At 24.4% G+C, this 27,445-nt stretch overlaps 1 protein-coding gene across 7 annotated transcripts in view; it reads right to left on the reverse strand.

Annotated features, from left to right (window-relative positions):
* Window positions 1-496: 496 nt before the first annotated feature.
* Window positions 497-27,445, reverse strand: part of LOC117175214 (ankyrin repeat domain-containing protein 13C) — a 52,917-nt gene continuing 25,968 nt past the window's right edge. For 4 of the 7 annotated variants that reach the window (XM_033364865.1, XM_033364864.1, XM_033364863.1 and 1 more), the window contains exons 6-10: window positions 27,128-27,339; window positions 24,187-24,318; window positions 23,863-24,024; window positions 12,168-12,568; window positions 5,063-5,120 (exon numbers count right to left, since the gene is read on the reverse strand). In XM_033364865.1, coding sequence (XP_033220756.1) covers window positions 5,063-5,120; window positions 12,168-12,568; window positions 23,863-24,024; window positions 24,187-24,318; window positions 27,128-27,339 — 965 coding nt within the window. Of the gene's footprint in view, window positions 1,144-4,682; window positions 5,121-12,167; window positions 12,569-23,862; window positions 24,025-24,186; window positions 24,319-27,127; window positions 27,340-27,445 lie in introns of those variants that run through there. The other 3 variants (XM_033364866.1, XM_033364867.1, XM_033364861.1) reach the window with 3 other exon arrangements.

Raw genomic sequence — 27,445 nt, forward strand, 5'->3', positions numbered from 1 at the left:
CTGTTTTTTTTTAATTCGATTCAAGAATCGATTATTTGAGATCGATTAATCGAAATAATCGAATCGTCACTTTTTTGTGGGATATAAATGAAATTTCAAGGATTTCACAAGATTCTAATGATTTTCAAAAAAAAAAATTTTTAATTTTGAACTGATTTCAAAGATTTCCAAGAATTTCTTAAGATTTCAAAATATTAGACGGTACATAAATAATTTTTCAGCAATATCATGGTTTACAAAAGAGATTGCAAGACATTTCAAAGAATTGAAAAGTTTAAAAGATAAAATGTTTGTTATTATCGATTAAAAATCATTATTGTTTAAAAATCCCATTCAAGAATCAATTATTTGAGAAGGTTTTCAAGGAAATTTCATGAGATTGCAAGGATTTCCAGGAATTTCATTAGATTTCAAAGAATTTTTAGAAATTTTAACAAAAATTCGTAAGAATTTCTTAAAATTTCAAATTATTAGACGGAAAACATCACATTTTTTAAAAAGATTAATTATTTGTTATCATCGATAAAAAATAATTATATTTAAAAATTTTGATTCAACAATCGATTACTTAAGATCGATTAATCGGAAAAATCGAATCGTCACTTTTGGCAATCGATTTTCGAGAACCGATTTTTTTTTTATGCTTTTTTTTCGAAAGTCGCCCATCCCTAATACTAAAGCTTCAAAGTGAAGAGTGCAAAATTGTTCTCTTGTATTGTCAAATGCTAAAATTACAGTGGCGGAAACTTATCAAATTATCATTTTCGATAATCGTTCCGTTGAAGCTCTAACTCTTATATGTCCTACATATTCAATATGAGATTGAAAAGCATGTGTCATTGATACAATTGTCGTCGTTTAACTTTAGCAACAAGCTTCTTTGAATAAAATTTAGCCCTCTTCACCTTCAATATGTAGGTATTTTAAAAAAATAAAATAAAATAAAAAGGTTTTCGAATCAGAAATTAAAATGAAAATCACTCTATGATCAGTACACAGTAACTTGAATAGATGCTGCCAAGACTGGCCCCAAGAGGAAACTCGAATGCCAGCCGATCCCCTAGCAAAGAAAGCAGCCCTGAACCGGTCCGATAATTGATCTCGATTAGTGTTAGGGTGTCGAAGCGTCATAAATCTGGAAATCTGCAAGGTGAAAGATGCAAGTTAGTTGATGCAAAAGGAAATCAGGGTGTCTACCCAATCAATTTTTTTATTTAAATTTAACTCATTTCCCGGTTTTCTTCCGGCTAATTGTTCTTTTTCCCCGGTCAATTTAAAAGAGTTCAGAAAATTTAAGGGAATGCAAAAGATTTTAAAATATTTCGAATCATTTATAAATATTTATAAATATTTCTGATTTGAGAGAATTGAGAAGAATTCCGAAGATTTGATTGATTTCAAACAATTTAAAAATATTTATACACATTTTTTAAAGTATACTTTACAGTTTAAAAAATTTAAAAGACTTATTTAGAACCAAGAATTTTGTAAAAGAATAATTATTCTGAATTTAAACAAGGATTTTTTTATTTTCAGGTCAGTTTAAAAGATTTCAGAGCTTTCTAAACAATTTAAAAGATTTCTGGTTTGAAACAGCAAATTTTGTCAAAGAATTATAATTCTCAATTTGAACAGGAATTTTTTTGAATTCCCGGTCATTTCGTAATTTTTCACCGTCAATTTAAAAGGCATCAAAATATCTCAATGATATGAAACGATTTTTGATATTTCTAAACATATTGCAATTACAAATAGTTCAGAAAATTTGAGGGAATGCAAACGATTATAAATATTTTAAGTTATTTCTAAATATTATGACATATTTATGATTTAAGAGAATTGAAAAGATGGGAATGATTTTAACCAATTTTAAAAGATTTATGAACATTTTTTTAAGTGTTCTTTGCGGTTTAAAAAAGGTAAAAGACTTCTGATTTAGAACAGGAAATTTTTTTAAAGAATTATTATTCTGAAATTCATCAGGGATTTTTTTATTTTTAGGTCAATTTAAAAGTATTTAAAAAATTTCAATGACTTGCAGGGTGACCGTATTATCAAAGAACAAAATTCTCGGTCATTTCCCGGGTTCGCAAATATTTTTCTCGGTCAATAAAATGTAAAAAATCTACATATAAAGATAAACAGTAAAAGTACAAGTAATACAAAATAAACAACAAACTAAAGCATTCAAAGTGGAACTTTCGAATTTTTAACATTTAAAATTGAAGTTTAAAAGTTTTTAAATTCAAAAATTTTCTATTGAATTGTTCAATAATTTACACGTATAAACTGAAAAGTACTAACACTTTTCAACTGAATAATTTCAAGTTTAATGAATTTAAACTGCAAAAATCAGAATCTTTAACATTTATAAAATATAGAGTTTAAAGATTTAGATTAAGTTCCAAAAATATAAATCCAGGTTAAAATTTTAGGCCCATAAATATTTTAAAATTTACATTTTTTCAACTTAAAACTTCTTAAATTAGAATTTAAATTATTTTTATTTTAAATAGTTTAAGCATCCTTCAAAAACTTTAAAATTGTATTTAAAAATGTTGAGAAAATTAGAAGTAGTTTTACATTTTTTCAAAACTTCTCAATAACTTTAAAAATTAATTGAATTTGTCCTACAAATTTGATAAAATCCTGCGAATTTAAAAAAATGTCCTTAAAATTTAGATTTCTAAATAACAATTGAATACTTATTATATTTAGAAATCATTCGAGTAATTTTAAGAGATATTTAGAAGTTTGAAAAAGATTAAAAATTAATTTAGAACTTGAAATGATTTCAAATAATTTTCACGAAGTGTGTTCACCGAAAAATTTGGTTATTCGTAACGAAAGTTCGGTGCAAATACTCACAACCTAATTTAAAACAAAATGTAGATTTTTGCAGTTTACAAAAAATTTAGAGGCTTTTTAAGAATTGTGAAAGGCTCCAAACGTATAAAAACATTTTCTTAAAATTCCTAGGAAAATTAAAAATGATTCTTCTAAAAATGGTAGCAAAAATTGTATTCTGTTTGAAATTTTTCTGTTTATTTATGAGAGTTTATTCTGTTTCGAAGTTCTGAAATTTGTTTTCAAAAACTTCGTTTAAATTACTTGATATCATTTTAAGTTTTTTAATAATTTTGAACCTTTTCAAAACTTCTAAATATTTCTTAAAATTACTCAAATTTTTCTAAAAATAATAAGTGTTCAATTATTATTTATATATCAAAATTTAACAATTTCGCTTACAAATTAAACATTTTATTAAGTCAAAATGTTGTGTGTGCAAAGAAAATTTTAAATTTTAAAATAGAATAGTTAAATTTTCAGCAAAAAAAAAAAAATAATTTTCAACTACAAAAACTAAATTTCCTAAAAACACTTCAATTTTCAACAAAAGAGATGAACTTTCATTTAAATTTATGAATACTTAACCGAAAAACAAAATAAATTTTTAACAAGGCAGTTGAAAAAAAACGGGATTGGTTAAATTTTCATGTAAAAAATTAATTTTAAATCGAAAAAGATAATTTTTAACAAAATAATTAAATTTGAAGCCAAAGAGATGAGTTTTTAACAAACAAAAAAAATGAATTATCCAAGAAAAATGGAATAGCTGATATTTCAACAAAAAAATATTTTAATTTCATTAAAAAAAACAGTGGAGATCAACAAACAAACAAAATCATTTTAAACAGGTCAGATTTATGACCAAAAAAGATTAAATTTCTATCAAAAGATATCAATTCTTAAACCAAAAACATGAATTTTAAACCGGATTTGGATTTTTATTTTAAATGTTAATTTTCAACAAAACATGGAATAATTAAGTTTTTAGTAAAAAAAACTTAAGTTGTAACGAAAAAAAAAAAACAAACGAATTTTTAACAAAGCAGTTTAAGTTTAAACTAAATAGTTGAATTTTCAACCAATATAGATTAATTATCAATTAAACAGTGCATTTTTCGTAAAAAAATATGAAATTTCTACCAAAAGATCTCAAAATCAGTTGAATTTGGAACCCAAAAAGACAAATTTTCAATAATGTAATTCCCTTTTTGCAAAATTTGGAATAGGGATTCTTTTCGAAAATTCCTCTCCATGTCAAAATTTACAATTCTGTATTTGAACAGTTGAATTTCAACTAAATAATATATAAATTTTCTTTCAAAATAAGAATAGTTACATTTTCAGTTAAAAAAAATAATTTCCAATAAATCAAAAATTGAATTTTGAATAAAATACTTAAAATTTTAACCAAAGAAATGAATTTTCAATTAAAATTATAAATCGTCAGTGAAAAAATGAAATCTGTTAACAAAGTCGTTCATCTTTCAACTAAATAGTTTAATCCTCAACCAAAATCGAATTAATTTTCAGAATTCCTGAATGAACATTCTTTTAAAAAAATGCACGGTTCTAAATCGAATTGTAATATTTTTTTAGAAAATTCCCTATTTCAACGAAAAAAAATCATAATTCCTTTACAAATTTTCTCTTCCATCTCAGAGTTAAAAGTAATAAAATGTATGAAGGCACTTTTAATTCGCATATTACAACATTCAAAAAAAATATCCGGTCATTTCTCGGATTTCCTGATTTATTGATTAGGTAGACACCCTAGAAATGTTATATAAGCCTGCATTATTGTCACGCATTTTTTTATTATTTTGTTATTATTTGGTGTCTGATGAACCTTCAGCTAAATAAGATTTTAAAACCATCGGTAACAGGTTAACATTTTTTTTATTCTACTTTATTTTTGAAGCAAATAATAACACGAAAAAAATCTCTCTGCAGAACATCTGTTTACTAAAATATATTTTTAAGGTCATTACAACAACCCCTTTTCCCTTAATTTATGAGGTTAATTAAGATAATTAATCTCTTCTTTCTTTACGCGTTACCATTATTAGTTATTGTTAGTTATCTTTTCTTAACAATTAGCAAAAATAATAACAACATTATCTAGAATGAATTCAAATATACGTAAACTTTGTTAAATCTATTATTATTTCGCCATTGTTAATAAGTAAATAAAAGTTGGTAGATACTCTTATCTTCAAACAGACGATGCAGTTTCTAGTATCATCATCATTGACAAATATATCCCGAAGCCACTGAAATTCATTAGAAGAAATTTATAGTGATAACTTAAAAAAATATTAGTAATCATTGAATATTTTTAGCAAAAATGCCACAAAATTAACATTTCTTCGGAATAATTAATATCTGCCTTTACTTTAACTTGACTGAAATAAGTTTATGATTTTTTTTCATGTAAAAATTAAAAAAGAAACCAAATATTTTAATAATTCTCTCTCGAAATAAGAATTCATAAGCAGGTTCGTTTGTTCCAAATTTTTTAAGACAGTACTTTTTCGCTGAACGTTTTTTTTATAATTAATAAATTAATTATTAATTTATTAATAATTGTTTTTTTTATTTGCAGGCCTCACAGTCCCTATGGGGTCAAAATGGGATACAAATATAATAAACTTGGGATAGAATGTTTAAAAGGTATCCTTTTTATTACAAAAATGGGATCTAATAACAAAGATATTGATGGTAATCGATTTTCCACCTAGGTATAGGTAGTCAATTTTCCGTTTTTCAGGGTGGTCGTTTTAATCGACGAAATGAATTTCCGGTCATTTCCCGGTTCGTAAACATTTTTCATGATCAATGAAATTTAAAAAATGGAACATTAAAGCTAAAAAAATTTCCACCTGAGGTAATAAAAACTTAGCTGCAAATGAAAGCACTCAAAGTGAAACAGTTAAATTTTGAACTTTTAAATTTGAAATTTAAAAGTTTTTAATTAAAAAATTTTCTATTTAAATTTCCAATAATTTACGCATATAAAATTGAAGGTACTAACATTTTTCAATATAAAAAAATATAAATCCACGTTATTATTTTCAATGCTCTAAATTAAAAAATCAATCAATGAACTTTAAGATTTTCAAAATTATATAATTTTAAGGATTTTTAAGTTAGAAACATGAAATATTGAACAATTTCAACTGCAAACTTCTTAAATTAGAAATTCAATTATTTTCTTTTTTAATACTTTAAACATCCTTGGAAAGCTTCAAAATTTTATTTCAAAATCTTAAAAAATCTAGAAGTTGTTTTAAATTCGTTTTAAATTTAAAATTATTTTGGAAAATTATTCAGAAAGTCTAAATATCTGTCAAAATTAATTGAATTTTTTCTACAATTTTCAGAAAATCCTGCAAATTTCAGAAAATTTCTTTACAATTTGGATATATAAATAACAATTGAACATTTATTATTTGTAGGCGAAATTTGAGTAATTTTAAGAGTTACATTAAGTTTTGAAAAGATTTAAACTTAATGTAAAACTTGAAATGATAGTCTAATATAAAACAAAGTGTAGATTTTCGCAGATTTTAAATAAAAAAAATTAGATTCTTTTCAAGAATTGTGAAAGGCTTGAAAAGAATTAAAAAATTTTCTTAAGATTCCTAGGAAAATTAAAAATAACTTTTCATTTTGAAAAATTATTTTAAGAGAATACTTAAAAAGTTTTTCAAAGATTTAAACAAAATTTTCATAAAGATTTAAGAAGATTTAAAGAAAACTTACCAACATTTTCATGATAATTTTTATCTTTTTAAAACTACTAAAATATCTCTTCAAATTACTCAAATTTTTCTATAAATGTTCATTTGTAAATTATACATCAAAATTTAGAAATTTCACTTACAAATTAGGTATTTTTCGAAATTTTAACGATTCCAGGTTTTCTATGTCAAACAATTCAGTTAAAGATACTTTACTTTTAAATATTTGATTTCAATTTACTTGTCTTAAATAAAAATTCAAACATTGTTAAATATTCAATAATTAATCTTTTTTTTAATTAAAAATTTCAAATTGAATGGGTTAAAAATGGAATATTTTAGACTAAAAGAAAATTTTAAATTTAATAAAATCTTTTAATTAAGAATATATTATTATGAAGTTATTTTTAAGTTGAAAATAGTTTATAAATTATCAGTCACTAAGACTTTCAAATTGAAACCGTTTAAGTTTCAACGTTAAAATCTGAAAATTCTTAAATTTCGAGCTGATTTAAAATCTTTTTGTCAAATCGTTTTTGTTCACTTTTTATTACTTAAAGTACACATAAATTACAAAAATTGATTTATTCATTAAATAAAAATATTTTTTATCCAAAATTTTCAACATTAAAGGCTTTTAATTTTTATTTGTTCAAGTCTTTAAGAAAGCATTTAAAAATTCTTTAAATTAAAAATGTAAGCTTAAAAATAAAAATTTTAAATGGAAAATTTTTAAAGTATAAAAGTTTTGAATTACGCATTGTAAGCTAAATAATTGCATAATTAAAAAACATAACAATTCAACTAATTATTTAAAAACTGTTGAAATCGAACGTGGACAGATTTTTCTTCTACAAACTTGTAAATAATTTTAAAGTTTTCATTTTCAGTTTACTTTTAATTCTTTCATCTTTTTAAAAAATTTTTCTACTGTAAAGAGTCTAAAGTTTTGAAATAATCAAGAAATTTTGGTAGACATAAGGAGAAAAATATCATTTTTAAATACACGATAATTTTACACTCATTTTGTGATTTTATTATCAGGAAGAAAATGATCACTTCATTCTACTAAACATGATAAATCCGAGAGAAACTTAGAAAAATACTTAGGCTTCCCAGAAAATTAATGGAAAACATTTTTATCAGGCTTTTAAGAGACTATCACGAATACAAAAAATAAAGAATAGACGCGCAAGATTTTATTTAAAATTGAAAAGTAAATTGGCTATCGATTGAAAATAGGAAACTTTAGGAACCAAATCTTAAAAATAAGATCCTTCAGAAAATAAAGCTTGAAAATCAGGGCTTTAGGGACCGAATTTTGAAAAAATGGAACTTTAATGATCATATTTTGAAATTAGGGGGCTTTAAGGACCAAATCTTGACAATTAAAAACCAACTTTTGAAAATAGAATTTAGAGAATAAATCTTGCAGCAAATAGGGGACTATTGAAAAAAATCATTAAAATAGGGTGCTGTAGGGAGCAAACTTTAAAAATATGGAGAATATGGAGACTTTTGGGATGAAATTTCAAAAATTGGGCAATTAAAAGACCAAATTGTGAAAATAGCGGGGGTCTTCGGGATCAAATATTTAAAATAGGCGACTTCAGGAAAAAATTAATTAAAATATTAATAATGTTTGGAGGCCAAATGTTAGAAATAACAATCTTTAGGAAACAAATCTGGAAAATCGGGACTGTAGGGACCAAATTTTGAAAAAAGGGGAATTTTGAAGATCAAACATTAAAAATAGAGGATGGATCTTAAAAATAAAAGACTTTATGGAACCAAATTTTAAAGTAGGAGATTTTAGACGAAAAATCTTGAAAATATGGGACTTTAGGGAACAAATATTTACAATAGGGGATATTAAGGACAAAATTTTGAAAAAAGAGGGTCCTTAAAAAACAAATAGTGAAAAAAGAGGACGTCAAATACCTAATATTGAAAATCGGGACTTTAGGGACTAAATTTTGAAAAAAGGGACTTTTGGGATGAAATCTTAAAAATTGGGGACTTAAAAGACCAAATTGTGGAAATAGCGGGGGTTTTCGGGATCAAATGTTTAAAATAGGCGACTTTAGAAAACAAATAATTAAAATAGTAGTCTTTGAAGGCCAAAAGTTAAAAATAATTACCTTTAAGAAACAAATCTTGAATATAGAGGGCTTTAGGGAGCAAAAGTTTGAAAATAGGAGACCTTAGAGACCTAACTTTGAAAATAGGGGGCTTTAGGGACAATATCTTGACAATAGTGGACCACATTTTAAAAATAGGTGACTTTAGAGAATAAATTTTGAAAAATTAGGATTTAAAATAGGGAACTTTAGGAATCAAACCATGAAAATAGAATACTGTAGGGACCAAATATTGAAAATATAGAGCTTTAGAGTAAAAATCTTGAAAATAAGGGACTTGTTGAGACTAAATATTGAAAATAGGGGACTTTACGGACCAAATCATGAAAATAGGAGACTTTAGCGAATATTTCTTGAAAATAGGGAACGTTGAAACTAAATCTTGAAAATAAAAGACTTTAGGAACCAAATCTTGGTAATAGATGACTTTAGGAAAAGAATCATGACAATAGGGGAATTTAGGGAGCAACATTTTGAAAATAGAGGACACTACTGACAGAATCTTGAAAACAGGAGATTTTAGGACCTAAATTTTGAAAACAGAAAATTTTAGATACTAAAACATGAAAATGGGGAACTTTAGGAAATAAACCATAAAAATAGAGTACTGTAGGGACCAAATCTTACAAATAACGAGCTTTAGGGTAAAAATCTTGAAAATAGGGGACTTTAGAGACTAAATCTTGAAAATAAGGAGACTAAATCTGGAAAATAGGGGACTTTAGAGACTAAATCTTGAAAATAGGGAACTTTTAAAAATAGGAAACTTTTGGGATGAAATCTAAAAAATATAGGACTAAAGGGACAAATTTCGACAGTAGAGAACTTTAGGCATTCAATCTGGAGAATAGATAACTGTACAGACCAAATCTTGAAAAGAAGAAAGAACTTTAAGAAACGAATTTTGAAAATAGGGGATTTTAGAGAGCAAATATTGAAATTAGAGGACTCTCGGTAACGGCTCTTGAAAAAAGAAGACTTTAGGACTTTTAGAGATCAAATCATGATAATAGGGGTCTTTGGGAGCCAAATTTTGAAAATGGAGACTTTAAAGACCAAATAATGAAAATAGTTGACTTTCTGAAATGGAACTTGAAAATAGAAGAAATCAGGATAAAAATTTAAAAACAGGGGACTTTAAGAGATAAAATCTTGAAAATAGGATAATTTAGAGAGGAAATCTTGAGAATACAGAACTTTTGAGACTAATTCTTAAAAATAGGGGCTTTACTCAACTAATTTTAAAAATAGAAGAATTTTTGTTTAAAATCTTAAAAATAGGGGACTATAGTTAACAAATTTTAAAAATAGGAGACTTTTGGATCAAAATCTTGAAAATAGGGGACTTTAGGAAACAAACTTTAAAAATAGGAGACTCTTGGGATAAAATCATAAAAATAGGTGACTTTATTTTACAAATTTTAAAAATAGGAGACTTTTGGGTAAAAATCTTAAAAATAGGAGACTTTAGGAAACAAACTTTAAAAATAGGAGACTTTTGAGATAAAATCTTTAAAATAGGGGACTTGGAGACTTTGGGGTCAAAATCTTGAAAATAGGAGAATTTTGAGAGGAAATTTTGAAAATAGGAGACTTTAGGAAACAAACTTTAAAAATAGGAAACTCTTGGGATAAAAACTTACAAATAGAGGACTTTAGGTTACAAATTTTAAAAATAGGAGACTTTTGGGTAAAAATCTTAAAAATAGGAGACTTTAGGAAACAAACTTTAAAAATAGGAGACTTTTGAGATAAAATCTTGAAAATAGGGGACTTTAGAAAACAAATTTTAAAAATAGGAGACTTTAGGGTAAAAATCTTGAAAATAGGAGAATTTTGAGACTAAAGTTTGAAAATAGGGGACTTTAGGAAACAAACTTTAAAAATAGAAGACTCTTGGGATAAAAACTTAAAAATAGGGGACTTTAATTTACAAATTTTAAAAATAGGAGACTTTTGGGTAAAAATCTTAAAAATAGGAGACTTTAGGAAACAAACTTTAAAAATAGGAGACTTTTAGGATAAAATCTTGAAAATAGGAGACTTTTAGGATAAAATCTTGAAAATAGGGGACTTTAGGAAACAAATTTTTAAAATAGGAGACTTTGGGGTAAAAATCTTGAAAATAGGAGAATTTTGAGACTAAAGTTTGAAAATAGGGGACTTTAGGCAACAAACTTTAAAAATAGCAGACTCTTGGGATAAAATTTAAAAAATTGGAGACTTTAGTTTAAAAATTTCTTTAATCTGAGAATTTTTGATCTAAATCTTAAAAATAGGGGAATTTAGTTTGAAAATGTTTAAAATAGGAGACTTTTGGATCAAAATCTTGAAAATAGGGGAATTCGGAGACTCAATCCTGAAAGTGTGGGACTTTAGGAAACAAATGTTAAAAATAGTGAAAAAAAATTTTAAATTGCAGACTCTTCGGATAAAATCTTAAAAATAGGAGACTTTAGTTTAAAAACTTTTTGAATCTGAGAATTTTTGATCAAAATCTTAAAAATAGGGGACTTTAGTTTTAAAATGTTTAAAATATGAGACTTTTTGGTCAAAATCTTGAAAATAGGGGACTTTGGAAACTAAATCTTGAAAATAGGGGACTTTAGGAAACAAACTTTAAAAATAGGAGACTCTTGGGATAAAATCTTAAAAATAGGAGACTTTAGGAACAAATTTAGAAAGTAGAAAACGTTAGGTACTGAATCTGGAGAATCGAGAACTATACATACCAACTCTTGAAAATGGAAAACTTTAAGAAACGAATTTTGAAACTAAGGAACTTCAGCTTGTAATTCTTGATAATAGAAGACTTTTGGGATAATATCTTAATAATAGGGGACTTTAAAGACCAAATATTTAAAATAGTTGGTTTTATGAAACGGAACTTGAAAATAGAAGAAATAGGGATTGAACTTTGAAAATAGGAGACTTTAAGAGATAAAATCTTGAAAACAGGAGAATTTAGAGACGAAATCTTGAAAATATAGAGCTTTTTAGACCAAATCTTAGAAATAGGGGACTTTAGTTAACAAATTTAAAAATTAGGAGACTTTTGGGTCAAAATCTTAAAAATAGGGGACTTTAGTTAACCAATTTTAAAAATAGGAGAATTTTTGCCCAAAATCTAAAAAAACAGGGGACTTCAGTTAACAAAATTCAAAAATAGAAGACTTTTGGGTGAAAATATTAAAAATAGGGAACTTTAGAGACCAAATATTGACAATAGGGGACTTTAGTGGCCATATCTTGAAAATAGAGTACTTTGGGCACCAAATTTTGAAAAAAGGGAGATATAAAGATAAAATCTCGACAATATGGGACTTTAGGGAGGATATAGGGACCGGTTTGTGAGGCCTGCATTAGCGAATGAATTTCTGAAGGCAAATCTTGCGGTTAATAATTATAAATCTTATTATTATGGGAATTGACATACCTCATAGGATCTTCAAAATAATCTGATGGCACTTGAAACAATTCAGCATCGATGTCGTTTCGGAATGCGAATTCTTGAAATGTTATTTTTGCTGTTACAGTTGGTAGAATAGGAATGTCTATCTTGACTGGAAAACCAGGAGGCAACTTCATCAGCACGAATTGTCTCAATTTGCTGAAATGCTTGAACGGTGCTATGACCTCGAGAACGTTGAGCAACATATCAACTGTCAATGGAAAGTCCGGACTCATCGCTACAGTTGCTTTGAAAGATTTGCTGCTTTCTTTATATACCAAATTTCTTCCTAACAATGGACATTGGCCTGGAGAAGCTGCAAGATACTCTTCCCAGGAGATATCTGACTCTGGAGGAGGATTTAATGAAGCTCTTCTTACCGGAGGCTACAAGAAGACGATTATCATTTCAATTCAACTCATTTTGTTACAGTAGAAATATATTTCTTTTTATCGAGAAACATCTTTAACTTTGAGATAATAATAATATCTGGCAAAAAGCTGTAAATAAGTTCTTAAATAGGTCAAATTTGTATCCAAAAAGATTAATTCTTCACCAAAAATGTAATAATTCATATTTAAACCAAAAAATATCTTAATTTTAATTAGAAAAACAGTTGAATTCAACAAAAAAACCCGAATTTTCAACTATGGAAGATTTTCCAGTCAAGAAAGAAAAAAATGTTTAACAAAAAATTGAATAGTTAAATTTCCAGTTAAAGAAATTATTTACTAACCCTTAAAGGGCACACTTTCATAAAATTACATAATGAGCATACTGGGTGTTAGGTACCCAAGGGTATTCAAACGTGTGCTGTGCCGACGGTATTGATAGTTTTTTTTTACAAGAAAATCAATTAATGATGTGTAATCTATCTATTCTAAGGAGAAAAAGGTTTCATAACAGTTTTTGAAATTTAACGTAATACAAAAAAATTATTCTTGTAAAAAAAATAAAAAAATGACTTTTTTCATTCCAAAATTCATAACTTTTTAAGTTTTTGATATTTTTAATTAAAATTTTACTTGCATACTTCCGAGATGCGGCGCTTCAAAAATAAAATTAGTCTTATAGTGTTCGTTCCAAAGAAGGTATTTATTCTAAACAATAAAACCTTCAATTCAATGAAAAATGAAACACCGTACTTTGTGTGCTTAAACGATTTTATTGATCTTAAACTGCGTAGAAAAATTATAAAAATCAAAAATCTGTGAAAATGACATAGAAAAATAGGTTTTCATGTCATTTGTTAATCTGGCGCCATATGTTCCATTTTCTTGAATTTGGTATGTTTTGTTAAAACACAAATAAGTCGCTGGGTGTTCTACACCCCAGATTCTCTTTATGGGTTAATCAAGACAAAAAAGAATTTTCAACAAAATTGTTAAATTTTCAACTAACATAATGAATCTTCAACAGAAATATTTAAATTTCAAACAAAATATTTACACGAATTTTAAACTAAAAAAGATTCATTTTTAACCAAACTTTGAATAGTTAAATTTTCAGTTAAAAAAATTAATTTCCATAAAAAAAATACAAATTTTCATCATAATAGTTCAATTTTCAAAGAAAGAGATGAATTTTCAACTAAAATTATGAAAGCGTAAAAATGTACACCAATTTGTTAAATTTTCAAGGTCAAAATGCGAATTTTCTACAAAAGAGTTGAATTTTAAACCCAAAAGTTTGAGTTTTTATAAAAATAGTTCATTTTCAACCAAATAGTTGAATTTTCTTACAAAGTAGTAGTTCAATTTTAACGAGAAAGTTCATTTTCTGCCAAAAAGTACGAATTTGTGACAAAATAATGGAATTTTGTACTGAAAAAGATCACTTCTGAACAAAAAATGTAATAACAGATATTTAAACCAAAAAATTATATTAATTTTAATTAAAAAACAGTTGAATTCAACAAAAAACCCAAATTTTCAACTAAGAAAGATTTTCGAGTCAAGAAAAAGAAAAATGTTTGATAAAAAATTCATTAGTTAAATTTTCAGTTAAAAATTATTTATTAATCAAGATAAAAAGAATTTTCAACAAAATGGTTAAGTTCATAACTAAAATCATGAATCGTCAACAGAAATATTTAAATTTTAAACAAAATATGTACATGTGTTCTTAACTAAAAAAGATTAATTTTCGACCAAACTTTAAATAGCTAAATTTTCAGTTGAGAAAACTAATTTTCAACCAAAAAAAAATCAATTTTTTACAAAATAGTTCAACTTTAAACTGGATTAGTCAAATTATCAGCAAAAAAATTATTTTTCAACTAAAAAATAGAATAGTTAAATTTTCAATTAATAGAATTAATTTGCATACAAAAAAATACAAATTTCCATCGTAATAGTTCAATTTTCAATGAAAGAGATGAATTTTCAACTAAAATTATGAAAGCGTAAAAATGTACACCAAATTGTCAAGTTTGCAAGGTCAAAAGACGAATTTTCTACAAAAGAGTTAAATTTTAAACCCAAAAGTTTGAGTTTTTATAAAAATAGTTCATTTTCAACCAAATAGTTGAATTTTCTTACAAGGAAGTGGTTCAATTTTAACGAGAAAGTTCATTTTCTGCCAAAAAGTACGAAGCTGTGACAAAATAATGGAATTTTTAATTATTAAAATTAATTTTCTCCAAAATGGATAAGTTAAATTCTCAGTGAAAAATTAATTTTCAATCGAAAACAATGTCATCCACGAAAATTCAACTTTAACGGGAGAAAAATAAATTATCAACTAAGAATGTTAATTATTAATTATATATAATAATATCTGAAAAAGAGTTGTAAATAAGTTCTCACACAGGTTAAATAGTACAAATTGTTATCCAAAAAGATTAATTCTCAACCAAAAATGTAAAAGTTAATATTTAAACCAAAAAAAGATCTTAATTTTAATTTTTAAAAAACAGTTGAATTCAACAACAAAAAATTTCAAGAAAGGTTTTCCAGTCAAGAAAGAGAAGAATGTTTAACAAAAAATTGAATAATTAAATTTACAGTTAAAAAAATTATTTAATAATCAAGATAAAAAAGAATTTTCAACAAAATGGTTAAGTTTTCAACTAACATGATGAATCTTCAACAGAAATATTTAAATTTTCAACAAAATGTGTGCTTGAATTTTCAACTAAAAAAGATCAATCTTTAACCAAACTTTGAATAGTTAAATGTCAAATGATCAGTAAAAGAAATTAATTTTCTACCAAAAAATACGAATTTTCAACTAAGAAAGATTTTTCAGTCCCGGGAGAAAAAAGATTTCAATCAAACTGTTGAGTTTCTAAGCACGCCAATGAATTTTCAAACAAATAAACGAATTTTTAAGCAAACATTTAAATTTTCAATTAACAATGGAAATTTTCAACCAAAAAATAGAATAATTAAATTTTCAGTTTAAGAAATTAATTTTCATGTGAAAAAATACAGATTTCCATCATAATAGTTCAATTTTCAATTTAAAAAAATGTATTTTCAACTAAAATTATGAATCTTCAACCGACAAAGATGAAATTTCTGCCAAAAAATATGAATTTTTGAACCGAAGACGAATTTTCAAGAAAAGAGATTGATTTTCTGCCAAGACAGATTTTTCAGACAAGAAAGCGAAAAAATGTAATCCGAATTGTTGAATTTTCAAGGTAAAATGACGAATTTTCTACAAAAGAGTAGTTGAATGTTAACGAAAAAAATTAATTTTCTGCAAAAAGCACGAATTTGTGACAAAATAATCGAATTTTTTATTATTAAAATTAATTTTCTCCAAAATCAAACAGTGGAATTTTGTACTGAAAAAGATCACTTTTCAATAAAAAATGGAATAGTTAAATTCTCAGTGAAAAATTAATTCTAAATCGAAAAAAATACGAATTTTCAACCAAAAAATAGAATAGCTAAATTTTCAGTTAAAAAAAAATGTTCATACAAAACAATACAAATTTCAATCATAATAATTCAATTTGCAATGAAAGAGATGAATTTTCAACTAAAATTATGAAAGCGAAAAAATGAATACCAAATTTTTAAACTTTCAAGGTAAAAAGACGAATTTTCCACACACGTGTTGAACTTTAAACCCAAAAATTTGAATTTTTAACAAAATAGTTCATTTTCAACCAAATAGTTCAATTTTCTACAAATAAATGAAACTCCCGAATTTTCAACTAAGAAAGATTTTCCAGTTTAGAAAGAGAAAAATTTTTAACAAAAAATTGAATAGTTCAATTTTCAGTTAAAAAAATTATTTCTTAATCAAGATAAAAAAGAATTTTCAACAAAATGGTTACACATTTTCAATGAACACGATGAATCTTCAACAGAATTATTTAAATTTTAAACAAAATATGTACATGAATTTTTAACTAAAACAGATTAATTTTTAACCAATCTTTCATTAGTTAAATTTTCAGTTAAAAAAATTGATTTTCAACCAAACAGAAATTAATTTTTAACCAAATACTTTAGTTTTGAGCTGGATTAGTCAAATCATCAGTAAAATAAATTAATTTTCTACCAAAAAATACGAATGTTCAACTAAGATAGATTTTTCATTCACGAGATAGAAAGCTTTCAATCAAACTGTTGAGCTTCTAACCACTCCAATGGATTTTTAACAAAATTTATAAATTTTTAACAAAATTTTGAATTTTCAACCAAAAAATAGAATAGCTAAATTTTCAGTTTAAAAAATTAATTTTCATACAAAAAAAATCAAATTTTCATCATAATAGTTCAGTTTTCAATAAAAGAGATGAATTTTCAAATAAAATGATGAATATTTAACCGAAAAAGATGAAATTTCTGCTAAAAAAATATGAGTTTTCAAACTGAAGACGAATTTTTAATAGAAAAGATTAATTTTCTTCCAAGAAAGATGTTTCAGGCAAGGAAGCGAAACCAAATTTTTGAATTTTCAAGGTAAAAGGACGAATTTTCTACAAAAGAGTAGTTGAATTTTAACGAAAAAAGTTAATTTTCTGCCAAAAAGTACGAATTTGTGACAAAATAATGGAATTTTAATTAGTGGAATTAATTTTCTCCAAAATCAAATAGCCGAATTTGGTACTGAAAAAGATCACTTTTCAACAAAAAATGAAATAGTTAAATTCTCAGTGAAAAATTAATTTTAATTCGAAAAAAAATATACATTTGTGACAAATTAATGATATTTTTAATAATTAAAATTAATTTTCTCCAAAATTCAATAGTGGAATTTTGTTAATTAAAAAATACAAATTAAAAAAATAGTGTCATCAAATTTTTCAAGTACTGAAAATGAATTTCAATGTTTATTTCAAATGTTATCCTTTTTTCATGTTTTTTCACTTAAATTCGAACTAAATTTATATAGAAACCAATATGAAAATCCAACTATTTTTGGATTAAAGTTCATTGAATGAATGAATGAACTGTATTAATATGTTGAATAGTCAACAATTTTGACAAAAAGTTATGTTTCTTGGTCAAAAATTCAACTGCTTTGTTAAGAACTCGTCGTTTTTTAAATTTCAACAATTCAATTTCAACAAATTGATTGAAATTTTGTTTATTTCTTGACTAACCAAATTTTCTTTTAATTGGAAATCTACTGAAAACCTATTGAAAATATCTTTCTGTACGAATTTAATATTTTTTGGTTAAAAATTCAACTGTCCCGTTAAAGATGAACTTTTTTGTTGTAAATTAACATTTTTTTTTAAAAATGCAAATGTTTTGTAGAAAGTTCGCTTTTTTGGCTCGAAAATTAAACAATTTGGTAGAGCATTGAACTGTTTGGTTGTAAATGATACATTTTGTTAAAAAATCTACTCTATTAGTCGAAGATTAAAGTCTTTTGTTGAGAATTTGTATTTTTAGGTTCCAAACCATTGTTTTTTAATTTAAATTTAATTGTTGTTTTTGAAATATCAATAGTTGAACTACTTTCTTGAAAGTTCATTTTTTTAGTTGAAGATTGAGAATTTTAGTTGAAAATCCGCGTTTTATTTGGTTAAAAATGATTTTTTCACTGAAAATTTAACTATTTTGTTGGAAATTCAACTGATTGGTTGCAAAGTAACTTTTTTGTTGAAAATTCAAATGTTTTGTAGAAAATTCATATTTACGGCTCGAAAATTGAACAATTTGCTAGACAATTGAACTATTTGGTTGAAACTTGATGTATTTTGTTGAAAATTTGGAATTGTCGGTAAAAAATCATTTTTTTTTTGCTTAAAAATGCAACTGTTTTGTTGAAAATTCAAATCTTTTATGTTGAGATATATATTATTAGATTTTTCGTTAAAATGAACAATTTTTGTCGAAATTCGAACTAATTGATTGTAAATTAAGCTTTTTGTTAAAAATGGAAGTTTTTTCTAGTTAAAAAATTCAAATACTAATTAAAATTTTGTTTAGAAACGAACAAAGTATAAAAATCCATTGTTTAAAATGTTTACTTGGAAATGTATATAATTTTATTTAAATTCGTTCTTTTTTGTAGAAAATTCAACTCTTTGATATATGAATTTCTACCAAAAAAGGTAAATTTTCAATGAAGAAAATTGATTTCCTACCAAAAAAGGTCAATTTTCAACGAAGAACATTAATTTTGTTCCAAAAAGGACCAATTTTAAACCAAATAATTGAATTTTTAACCAAGAAGATTAATTTTCTACCAAAATAGACAAATTTTCAACCAAGAAAAATAACTTTTTACTAAAAAAGATGACTTTTCAACCAAATAATAATCCAAGAAAAATAATTTTCTACAAACAAACAAAAAGACTGCAAAGTACGACTTTTCAACCAAATTGTTGAATTTTAAGCGAAGAAAATTAATTTTTTACCAAAAAGTACGAACTTTGAAACAAATAATTGAATCTTTAAACGAGAAAATTATTATTCTACCAAAAAAGACGAATTTTTAACTAAATAGCTGATTTTTTTAACCAAGAACATTAATTTTCTACCAAAAAGCACGAATTTTTGACCGAATAATTGAAATTTAAACCAAGAGAAATAATTTTCTACAAAAATAGACGAATTTTCAACAAAGAAAAATAATTTTCTACAGTAAAAGACGAATTCTCAACCAAGTAACTTTCTACCAAAAAAGATGAATTTTCAACGAAATGATTGAATTGTCAACCAAAAGAATTACTTTTCTAATAAAACCAACAACATTTTAAAACAAATAGTTTGAACTTTGAAATAAAAAATTAATTTTCTACCAAAATATACGAATTTTTTATCCAAGTAGATGAATTTTCAACCAAGAAAAATAGTTTTATACCAAACAAAACAAATTTAAAAAAAACTTAATTTGGACATTCAACTAAGAAGATTAATTTTCTAGCGAAAGACAAATTTCCAACCAAAATTAACTTTCCACAAAACAATTAGAATTTATATCCAAGTATATTTTTGAATTTTCAACCAAGAAAATTAATTTTCTACCTAAAAGGACGAATTTACAAGAGACTACTCCATTTTCAAGAAAATCGTAGAATTTTTAACTTAAAAATAATTTTCTACCCAAATAGACAAAGACGAATTTTCAATCCAATAGTAGAATTTTCCATGAAGAAAATTGATTTTCTACCAAAAAGACGAATTTTTAGCCAAACTGTCGAATTTTCAACCAAAAAATTGATTTGCCATCATAAAAGAAGATTTTTCAAAAAAATAATAATTTCCCACCAAAAAGTATGAATAATTGAATCTTAAATTTTTTCAGCTACGAAAGATTAGATTTTAATAAAACTGTTGAATTAAAAAAAAAAATTTTAACCAAAAAGTTGTATTTACTTTTCTTGGTTAAAAATTCGTACTTTTTGGTAGAAAATTAATTTTCTTGGCAGAAACTCGTATTTTAATTTAACTCAACTGGTTTTTATTTTTAATTAAAATATAATATTTTAGTTGATAACTCTTTTTTTGGGGGAGGGGGGTAACATTTTTTCTTTTTTAGTAGATAATTAATATTTTTAGTTGATCATTAGTTGTTTTTTTGTTTGTTAAAAATTAACCTTCTTCGTTAAAAATGTGTTGCTTTTTTCAGTTAAAAATTAGTTGTTTTTTTAAGTACAAATGTAACTATTCTATTTTTTGTTAAAATTGATCTTTTTTAATAGAAAATTCCACTTTTTGATTTAAAATTCACCCTTTTCGGTAGAAAAGTAATCTCTTTTTTTTTTATAGGAAATCAATTTTATTGTTTGGAAAATCAATTATTTGGTTGAAAACAGCCCCCTTTTTGAAAGCCTATTGTTTACAAAAATAACGATTTTATAATAATAGTAATAATATAATAATAGCAATATAATAATATAATAAAAGTTGCAACTTTCACCTAATGTGAGAGAAAAAACCTTAAACCCAAAAACTATTGTTAAATAAACAATAAAAATGATGAAATATTTATTTGAAAAGTTCACCTCGAGGTGTTTTTCACAACTAGTTATAATTAACATTAAAATGTTTCGCTCGATTTTATAAATCAATTTTAACAACTTTTATTTTTTAGCTTGAAATATAACTTTAGCGCATGTTTAATTTAAAAACAAACATAATAAAAATTCCCTTTTCCTCTTCAATCATAAGCTACATTTTATAGAAATAATTATGACGAAAAGCGAAATTTTAAATGAATTCATTAAAATTCATTTAATTTGTTTGCAATATATAAAACCTGAAAATTGTTTACACTACATTTTTTTTTATTCTGCAAAACAAAAAAATTTGTCCTATAATCTTCGAGAAAATAGCTCTAAATTTTCCCAGCAATGTAGAGAATATTGTTTGATTCTCTCGAAACCTTTCCAAATTGTAAAAAATGTACAATTTTCTCAAAATTTTTATAAGTTTCAAATAAACTATTTTTTAAAATCTTTTTAAGATATCTAAACGTTCTAAATGTTTTGCATGTTTAAAAGTTTCTAAAAACATTTTTTTCGAACATTTTTTGGAAATACTTTGAAATCTTTAAGTGTTATCCTAAATTTAATTATTCAAAATAAAAAATCATTAAGCATTTTTCTGGACATCTAAAGAAAATTTTTTTATTTTCTTGAAATCTTTCGTGATTTTAATTCAGCTTTTTTCAAAATCTTCATCAATCTACATTAGAAAAAATGGAATTTTTCACAAGTTTTAAATTAACTTTGAATTGTTTTGAATACTTTTAAATATCCATTAAGCATAATAGAAGTTTTTCGTAATTTTTTAATTCTGATTCAATTTTCTTTCTGAATTTTCTCAAAATTACAATTATTTTCGATTCTTTTCGAATCTACTGAAACTACAACAAATCAAAAAATTGTAATCTGAAGAAATTGTTTTAAAATCTTTCCGATTCTTTTTCAAGATATTTTTAAAGCTTCAAAACTTAAAATTAACCTTTTAAATAGACCTTTTAAAATAGAAACTCAATCATTTTAAATTTATGAAAAAATTTTATGGTCCGCGTTTTAGCAAAATTAAAAAATTAAAAGAACTAAAAATATAAAACTATAAAATTTGAAACATTTACCTAGAAAAAGATAAATTTTGCAACAATTTACGAATTTTGTATAATACAGTTGAATTATCAGTCTGAAAAGTTTAATTTTCGAACCAAGCAAGATGAAGTTCTAATTAAAAAGTTGGATTTAAAAAAATTGTTAATCAAATCAAATGAGATTTTAGAAAAGTTCAAAATTAAACAGATTTTATTTCAAAAGGTTAATTTTAAGTTTTGAAGATTTTAAAATATGTCGAAAAAGAACCTGAAAGATTTTTAAACAATATTTTAGATTAATTTTTTTTTTTTTATTTGTAGACCTAAAATTGTCTAAAGATTCATGATTAAATTTCAAATGATTTCTTTATTTTGAAACAGGAATCCTAAAAGAAAATTGAATCAGAATTACAAAATTACAAGAACAAAAATTCTGTTATGCTTAATGAATATTTAAAGGTATTCAAACAATTCAAAGTTAATTTTAAACCTGCGAAAAACTTCTTTTTTTATGTAGTTTTTTAAAGATTTTGAAAAAAGAAACTGAATTCAAATCAAGAAAGGTTTCAAGAGAATAACAAATTTTTGTTTAGATTCCCAGAAAAATGTGAAATGGTTTTTTTATTTTTTTTAATTAACTTTAAGATAATGTTCTAAAAGATTTCAAAGTATTTCTTAAAAGAATCGTCGAAAAAGAATCTGGAAGTCTATAAAAAATGTTAAGAAAAATGTTTAAATACATTTAGAACGTTAAGATGTCTTAGAAAGTTAAAAAAATAATCGTTAATTTGAAAATTATAAAAATTTTGAGAAAAATGTAGATTTTTTCAAATTTTGTAAAAAATAGAATTTGAAAAAGTTTTTTAGAGAATCAAACAATATTCTCTTAATTGCTAGGAAAATTTACAGCTATTTTCTGGAAGATTATAGGACAAATTTTTTTGTTTTGCAGAATTTGGAAAAAATTTAGTTTAAACAATTTTCAGGTTTAAAAGAAAAATAAACAAAATTATATATTGTAAACAAATTTAATTCATTTTAATTAATTCATTAAAAAAATTTCTTTTCGTCATAACTATTGTCATGAAATTTAGCTTAAGATTTAAGAGGAAAAGGGAATTTTGATTATACTTGTTTTTAAATTAAGCATGAACTAAAGTTATTTTAAGCTAAAAAATAAACGTTGTTAAAAATGATTTATAAAATCGAGGACAATATTTAATATCTTATTAGTACGTTTTTATTAAAAAAAACGTTTAGTTAGAGATAATTAAATTGTTATTTTTGTAATCAATAGGCTTTCACAAACACATTTTTTTAAATAAAAACGTACCAATGAGATTTTCAGAGAATTTTTTGAAGGAATAAAATATAAGCGCTACAGCATTATAACTAAATAAGAATTGTTTTACCTGAAAAGAAAACATCAAACTCTGAATAGTTATTGGCAAATAAAAAAAAAACCCGAAATATTTTTTTCAAAAGTCCACCTCGAGTTCTTTTCTGAAATTAGTTATAATTAACATTAGCATTTTTTCTCATTTTTAACTAGGTTCATTTTTTGAACTTGAAATAACGTATGATAATATTAATAAATAATAATAATAAATAAATAATAAATGAGGACAAAAATTGGGTCTATTAAAACACATAATATGTTTATTAAGATATTTGAAAATCCGAAATAAATGTAAATTAATAAATAAAAAATATTATGTATATATATAAGCGAAAAAATGAGAAAAATGTGAAAAGGGAAATTTTCTTAAAAACAGAGGAAAAAGGTTTTTCTTTAAAAAAGGGGGAAATAGGGAAAAGTGTGAAGTCTCTAAATGAATTTGAAATAAGTCGATTTTAAACTTTTTCGAATTAAAAATGTCCAATTAAAACTTTGAATACAGATTCATGCATTTAGAAATTTTCTAAATTTCAAACGCTATTATTTTAAAAAATAATTTCCACATATAAAGCTTTAATGAGAAATAATTTAATTTTCAATATTCTCAATTAATGGAAGTTTGATTATGCTTAAAATTAAAACTAAGCATAGCGAAATCCTGAAAAAAAACTTTAAAAAGTCACATTTTTTCAAATAAATCGATAAAAGTCGCACGATTCGAGCCTTGAATTAAAAAAAAAGACATCAAAATAAGTTAATAAATACGACTTTTAACCAATTACTAAATTTTTTAATTACCTCTCCATTTTTGAATCCCTGAGAACTGCCTTTGGTTAAAGATTCCATAATTGCTTTATTTTTCTGTAAATCTTCTTCGCTCAAATGCTCTCTCCTTTTTCTGCTCTCCAAAACCATACCATTGATTTGATAAAAATCTGCATTAAATGGGCCCACCATTTCCTGCGACAATCAAATTTATTAATTTTAATCCTATTTTGTCGGCTTTTCCAGAGAAAATTTGTGATTGATGCAAATATAATTTAAAGTATTAATTAAGGTGAAAAATATATTGCATTTACAATGCACTGAATTAATCATTAACATTAAAAGTAAGAAACATACCCTCCTGTCTTCTCGAAAAATCCATCCTGTCTGAGCTCTTGAAAATGAAATACCCTTTGTTGACATTTGTGCTGCCATTATGTCACTAGACATTAATATGTCTACTTCATCTTCGATTTCAAGTTCTGTTTCCTGAACAAAAAAATCACAAGGTGATGCTAATTCATTGGATTACCACAATTTTTATTTATTTTTTATTTTTGGGGAGATTGATATATCCGTGGCGACAAAGTTTTAATGCAAATTCCTATAAAAAAATGAATTATCAATCCAAAAAGACGAATTTTTAACAAAAAAAAAAAAAAAAACAGTTACATTTTCCACGAAAAAAGATCAATTTCCAAACAAAAGAGATTAAACCTTCGACCAAAAACAGTTGGTCTTTCAACCAAAATTGTTCAATTTTGAAGTCAAAAAAAATAATTTAGTAGAAGACAAATAAATTTTCAAACAAAAAAAGTAAACCAGAGTTGAATTTTAAACAAAATAATGAAATGTTCAGAAAATAGTTGAATTTTTAACCTACAAGGATGAATTCATAAGAAAAATCTAAAAATTGATATTTCAAGCAAAAAACATTAAATTTCTATAAAAAAAAATGAATTTTAAAACTAAAAAGACAAATTTTCAACTAAATAGCTGAATTTTCAATAAAGATGATTAACTTTCTACCAAAATATATGAATTTTCAAACATATAAATGAATTATAAACCAAAAGAATTAATTTTTTACCAAAAAGTATGAATTTCTAACCAAAAAGTTGAATTTTCAACCAACAAGATTAATTTTCTACTAAAAATTATTTTCTAGTAAAAATTATTCACTAAATAATTGAGTTTGAAACCAAGAAAAATAAGTTTCTACTAAATAAAGACGAAATTTCAAGCAAATAACTGAATTTTCAAGAAAGAAGATTAATTTTCTACCAAAATAGATAAATTTTCAAAAATATTTTGAAAAAAAATAATTTTCTAGCAAAAAGTATAAATTTTTAACCAAGAAAAATAATTTTTTACCAAAAAGTATGAATTTTTTACTAAATAATTTAGTTTGAAACCAAGAAATATCATTTTCTACTAAAAAAAAAGACGAATTTTCAACAAAAAAAGTTGATTTTCAACCGAATTTTCAATCAAAAATGACAGTTACACTTTCAGTTAAAGAAATTAATGTTAGATCAGGAAAAAAAACAATTTTCAACAAAATAGTTGAATTTTCAAGCAGATTTTTTAAATAAGAACGATTCATTATTCACCAAAAATAGAAACTTAAAATTCTCAGTTTAAATAAAATTAATTCGCACCAAGCAAAAAGAACAACAAATTTTCAATAAAACAATTGAATTTTTAACCAAATAATTAAAATTTAAACTAAAAGAATTACTTTTTTTCCAAAACGTATAAATTTTTGACCAAAAAGTTGAATTTTCAACCAACAAGATTAATTTTCTAACAAAAAATGCGACTTTTCAAAAAATAGTGGAATTTTCAATCAAGAAAACTAATTTTTTCTATAAAAAACGATGAATTTAAACCAAATAGTTTGAATTTCTCAATGAAAAGTATTCATTATCTACCAAGAAAGACTAACTTTCATCCAAATAGTTGAATTATGAAAAAAAAATTATTTTTTAGCAAAAAGTACGAACTTTTTACTAAATAATTGAGTTTTAAACCAAGAAAAATAGTTTTTACTAAATAAAGACGAATTTTCAACCAAATAATTGAATTTTAAACCAAAAATTTCATTTTTTACCAAAAAGTATGAATTTCCAAACAACAACATTAATTTTCTGCCAAAAAAGGCGAATTTTCAATCAAATAGTTGATTTTTCAACTAAGAAAAATAATTTTCTATCAAAAAGTACGAATTTTTCCTAAAAAATTGAGTTTTAAGCCAAGAAAAATAATTTTTAACTAAATAAAGACGAATTTTCAACCAAATAATTGAATTTTAAACAAAAAAAATTAATTTTTTTCGCAAAAAGTATGAATTTCCAAGCAACAACATTAATAAACACGATGAATCTTCACTGGATTAATTACATTTTCAGTTAAGAAAATTAATTTTCAACAAGAAAATTAATTTTCAACAAGAAAAAATTAATTTTTCAAACAAAAAGACTTTAATTCTAACTAAAAAAAAGACGAATTTTTAACAAAATAGTTACATCTCTAACAAAACAATATTAATTTTCAAACAAACAGTTGACTCTTCATCCAAAAAGTATGAGATTTCTACGAAAACATGCATTTCTTTATCAAAAAGACGAATTTAAAAAAAATGTAGTGGAATTTTCAACACCAAAAATACGAATTTTCGACAAAAAGTTTATTTTCTACCAAAATACTAGAATTTTCAACCACAAAAAATAATTTTTAAACAAGTTATCGAATTTTGAATAAAATAATCAAGTTTTTAACTAAAAATAAAATCGTCAGAAGGAAGCAAAAATTCATTCTCGAAATTCTCTCATTTTTCCTGATCATTAATATTTAAAATAATTAACAATATTTTTTAAAATTGGTTACATTGCAATATTTTATAAAGGAAATAAAACAATTTCAAATTAAAATTTTCAAATTTATTATTTCTGATATTAATTTAAAGTGCCTCTTATATAAATTTCCTGACTTTTCCTGACTTGAAATTTTTTTTTTTACCTGATTTCCAGGTTTTAAGACGTAAATATTAATCAATATTAAGAAATTATGTAAATTTAGAAAGGAAAAGAATAAATAAGATCGATATCTCGAAAAAAATTCGAGATAACGATTTAAAAATTGCAGATTCGTGTTTCTCACCAAAATTCTTAACGAAATCCATATTAAGTAATCGTAAATTAAGAAAAAAAAGTCGAATATGTAAAAATATAAAAATTTGTCCCCATGAATATCGAAAACTTGCTCGATTTTTAACATTAAAAAAATGAACACGAACCTCATATCTCACTCTCTGATAAAGTTTTGCTTTATTATCGAGGACTGTGAGCGATTTACTAGGTTTTTGGTCGCCGTTGAAAATAAATGATATATCCCCTCGTTCCCATCGCATATCATTGAAATCTACAAGAGTTGTATCCATTCTAATTGATGATCCGCTTTTATGAATCCGGCATATATCTGATGGTAATATTCTGGACACCAGTGGAACTGAAAACCATTTTTTATGTTAGACGTATTTTATTCAGGCCTGAAATTGTCAAAAAAAGAGGGTAGGCCCTGAGTTATTGACCAAAGTACGGGGGGGGGGGGGGGG

This window comes from Belonocnema kinseyi, chromosome 6 (assembly GCF_010883055.1).
Source record: "Belonocnema kinseyi isolate 2016_QV_RU_SX_M_011 chromosome 6, B_treatae_v1, whole genome shotgun sequence".
Classification (NCBI taxonomy): Eukaryota; Metazoa; Arthropoda; class Insecta; order Hymenoptera; family Cynipidae; genus Belonocnema; species Belonocnema kinseyi.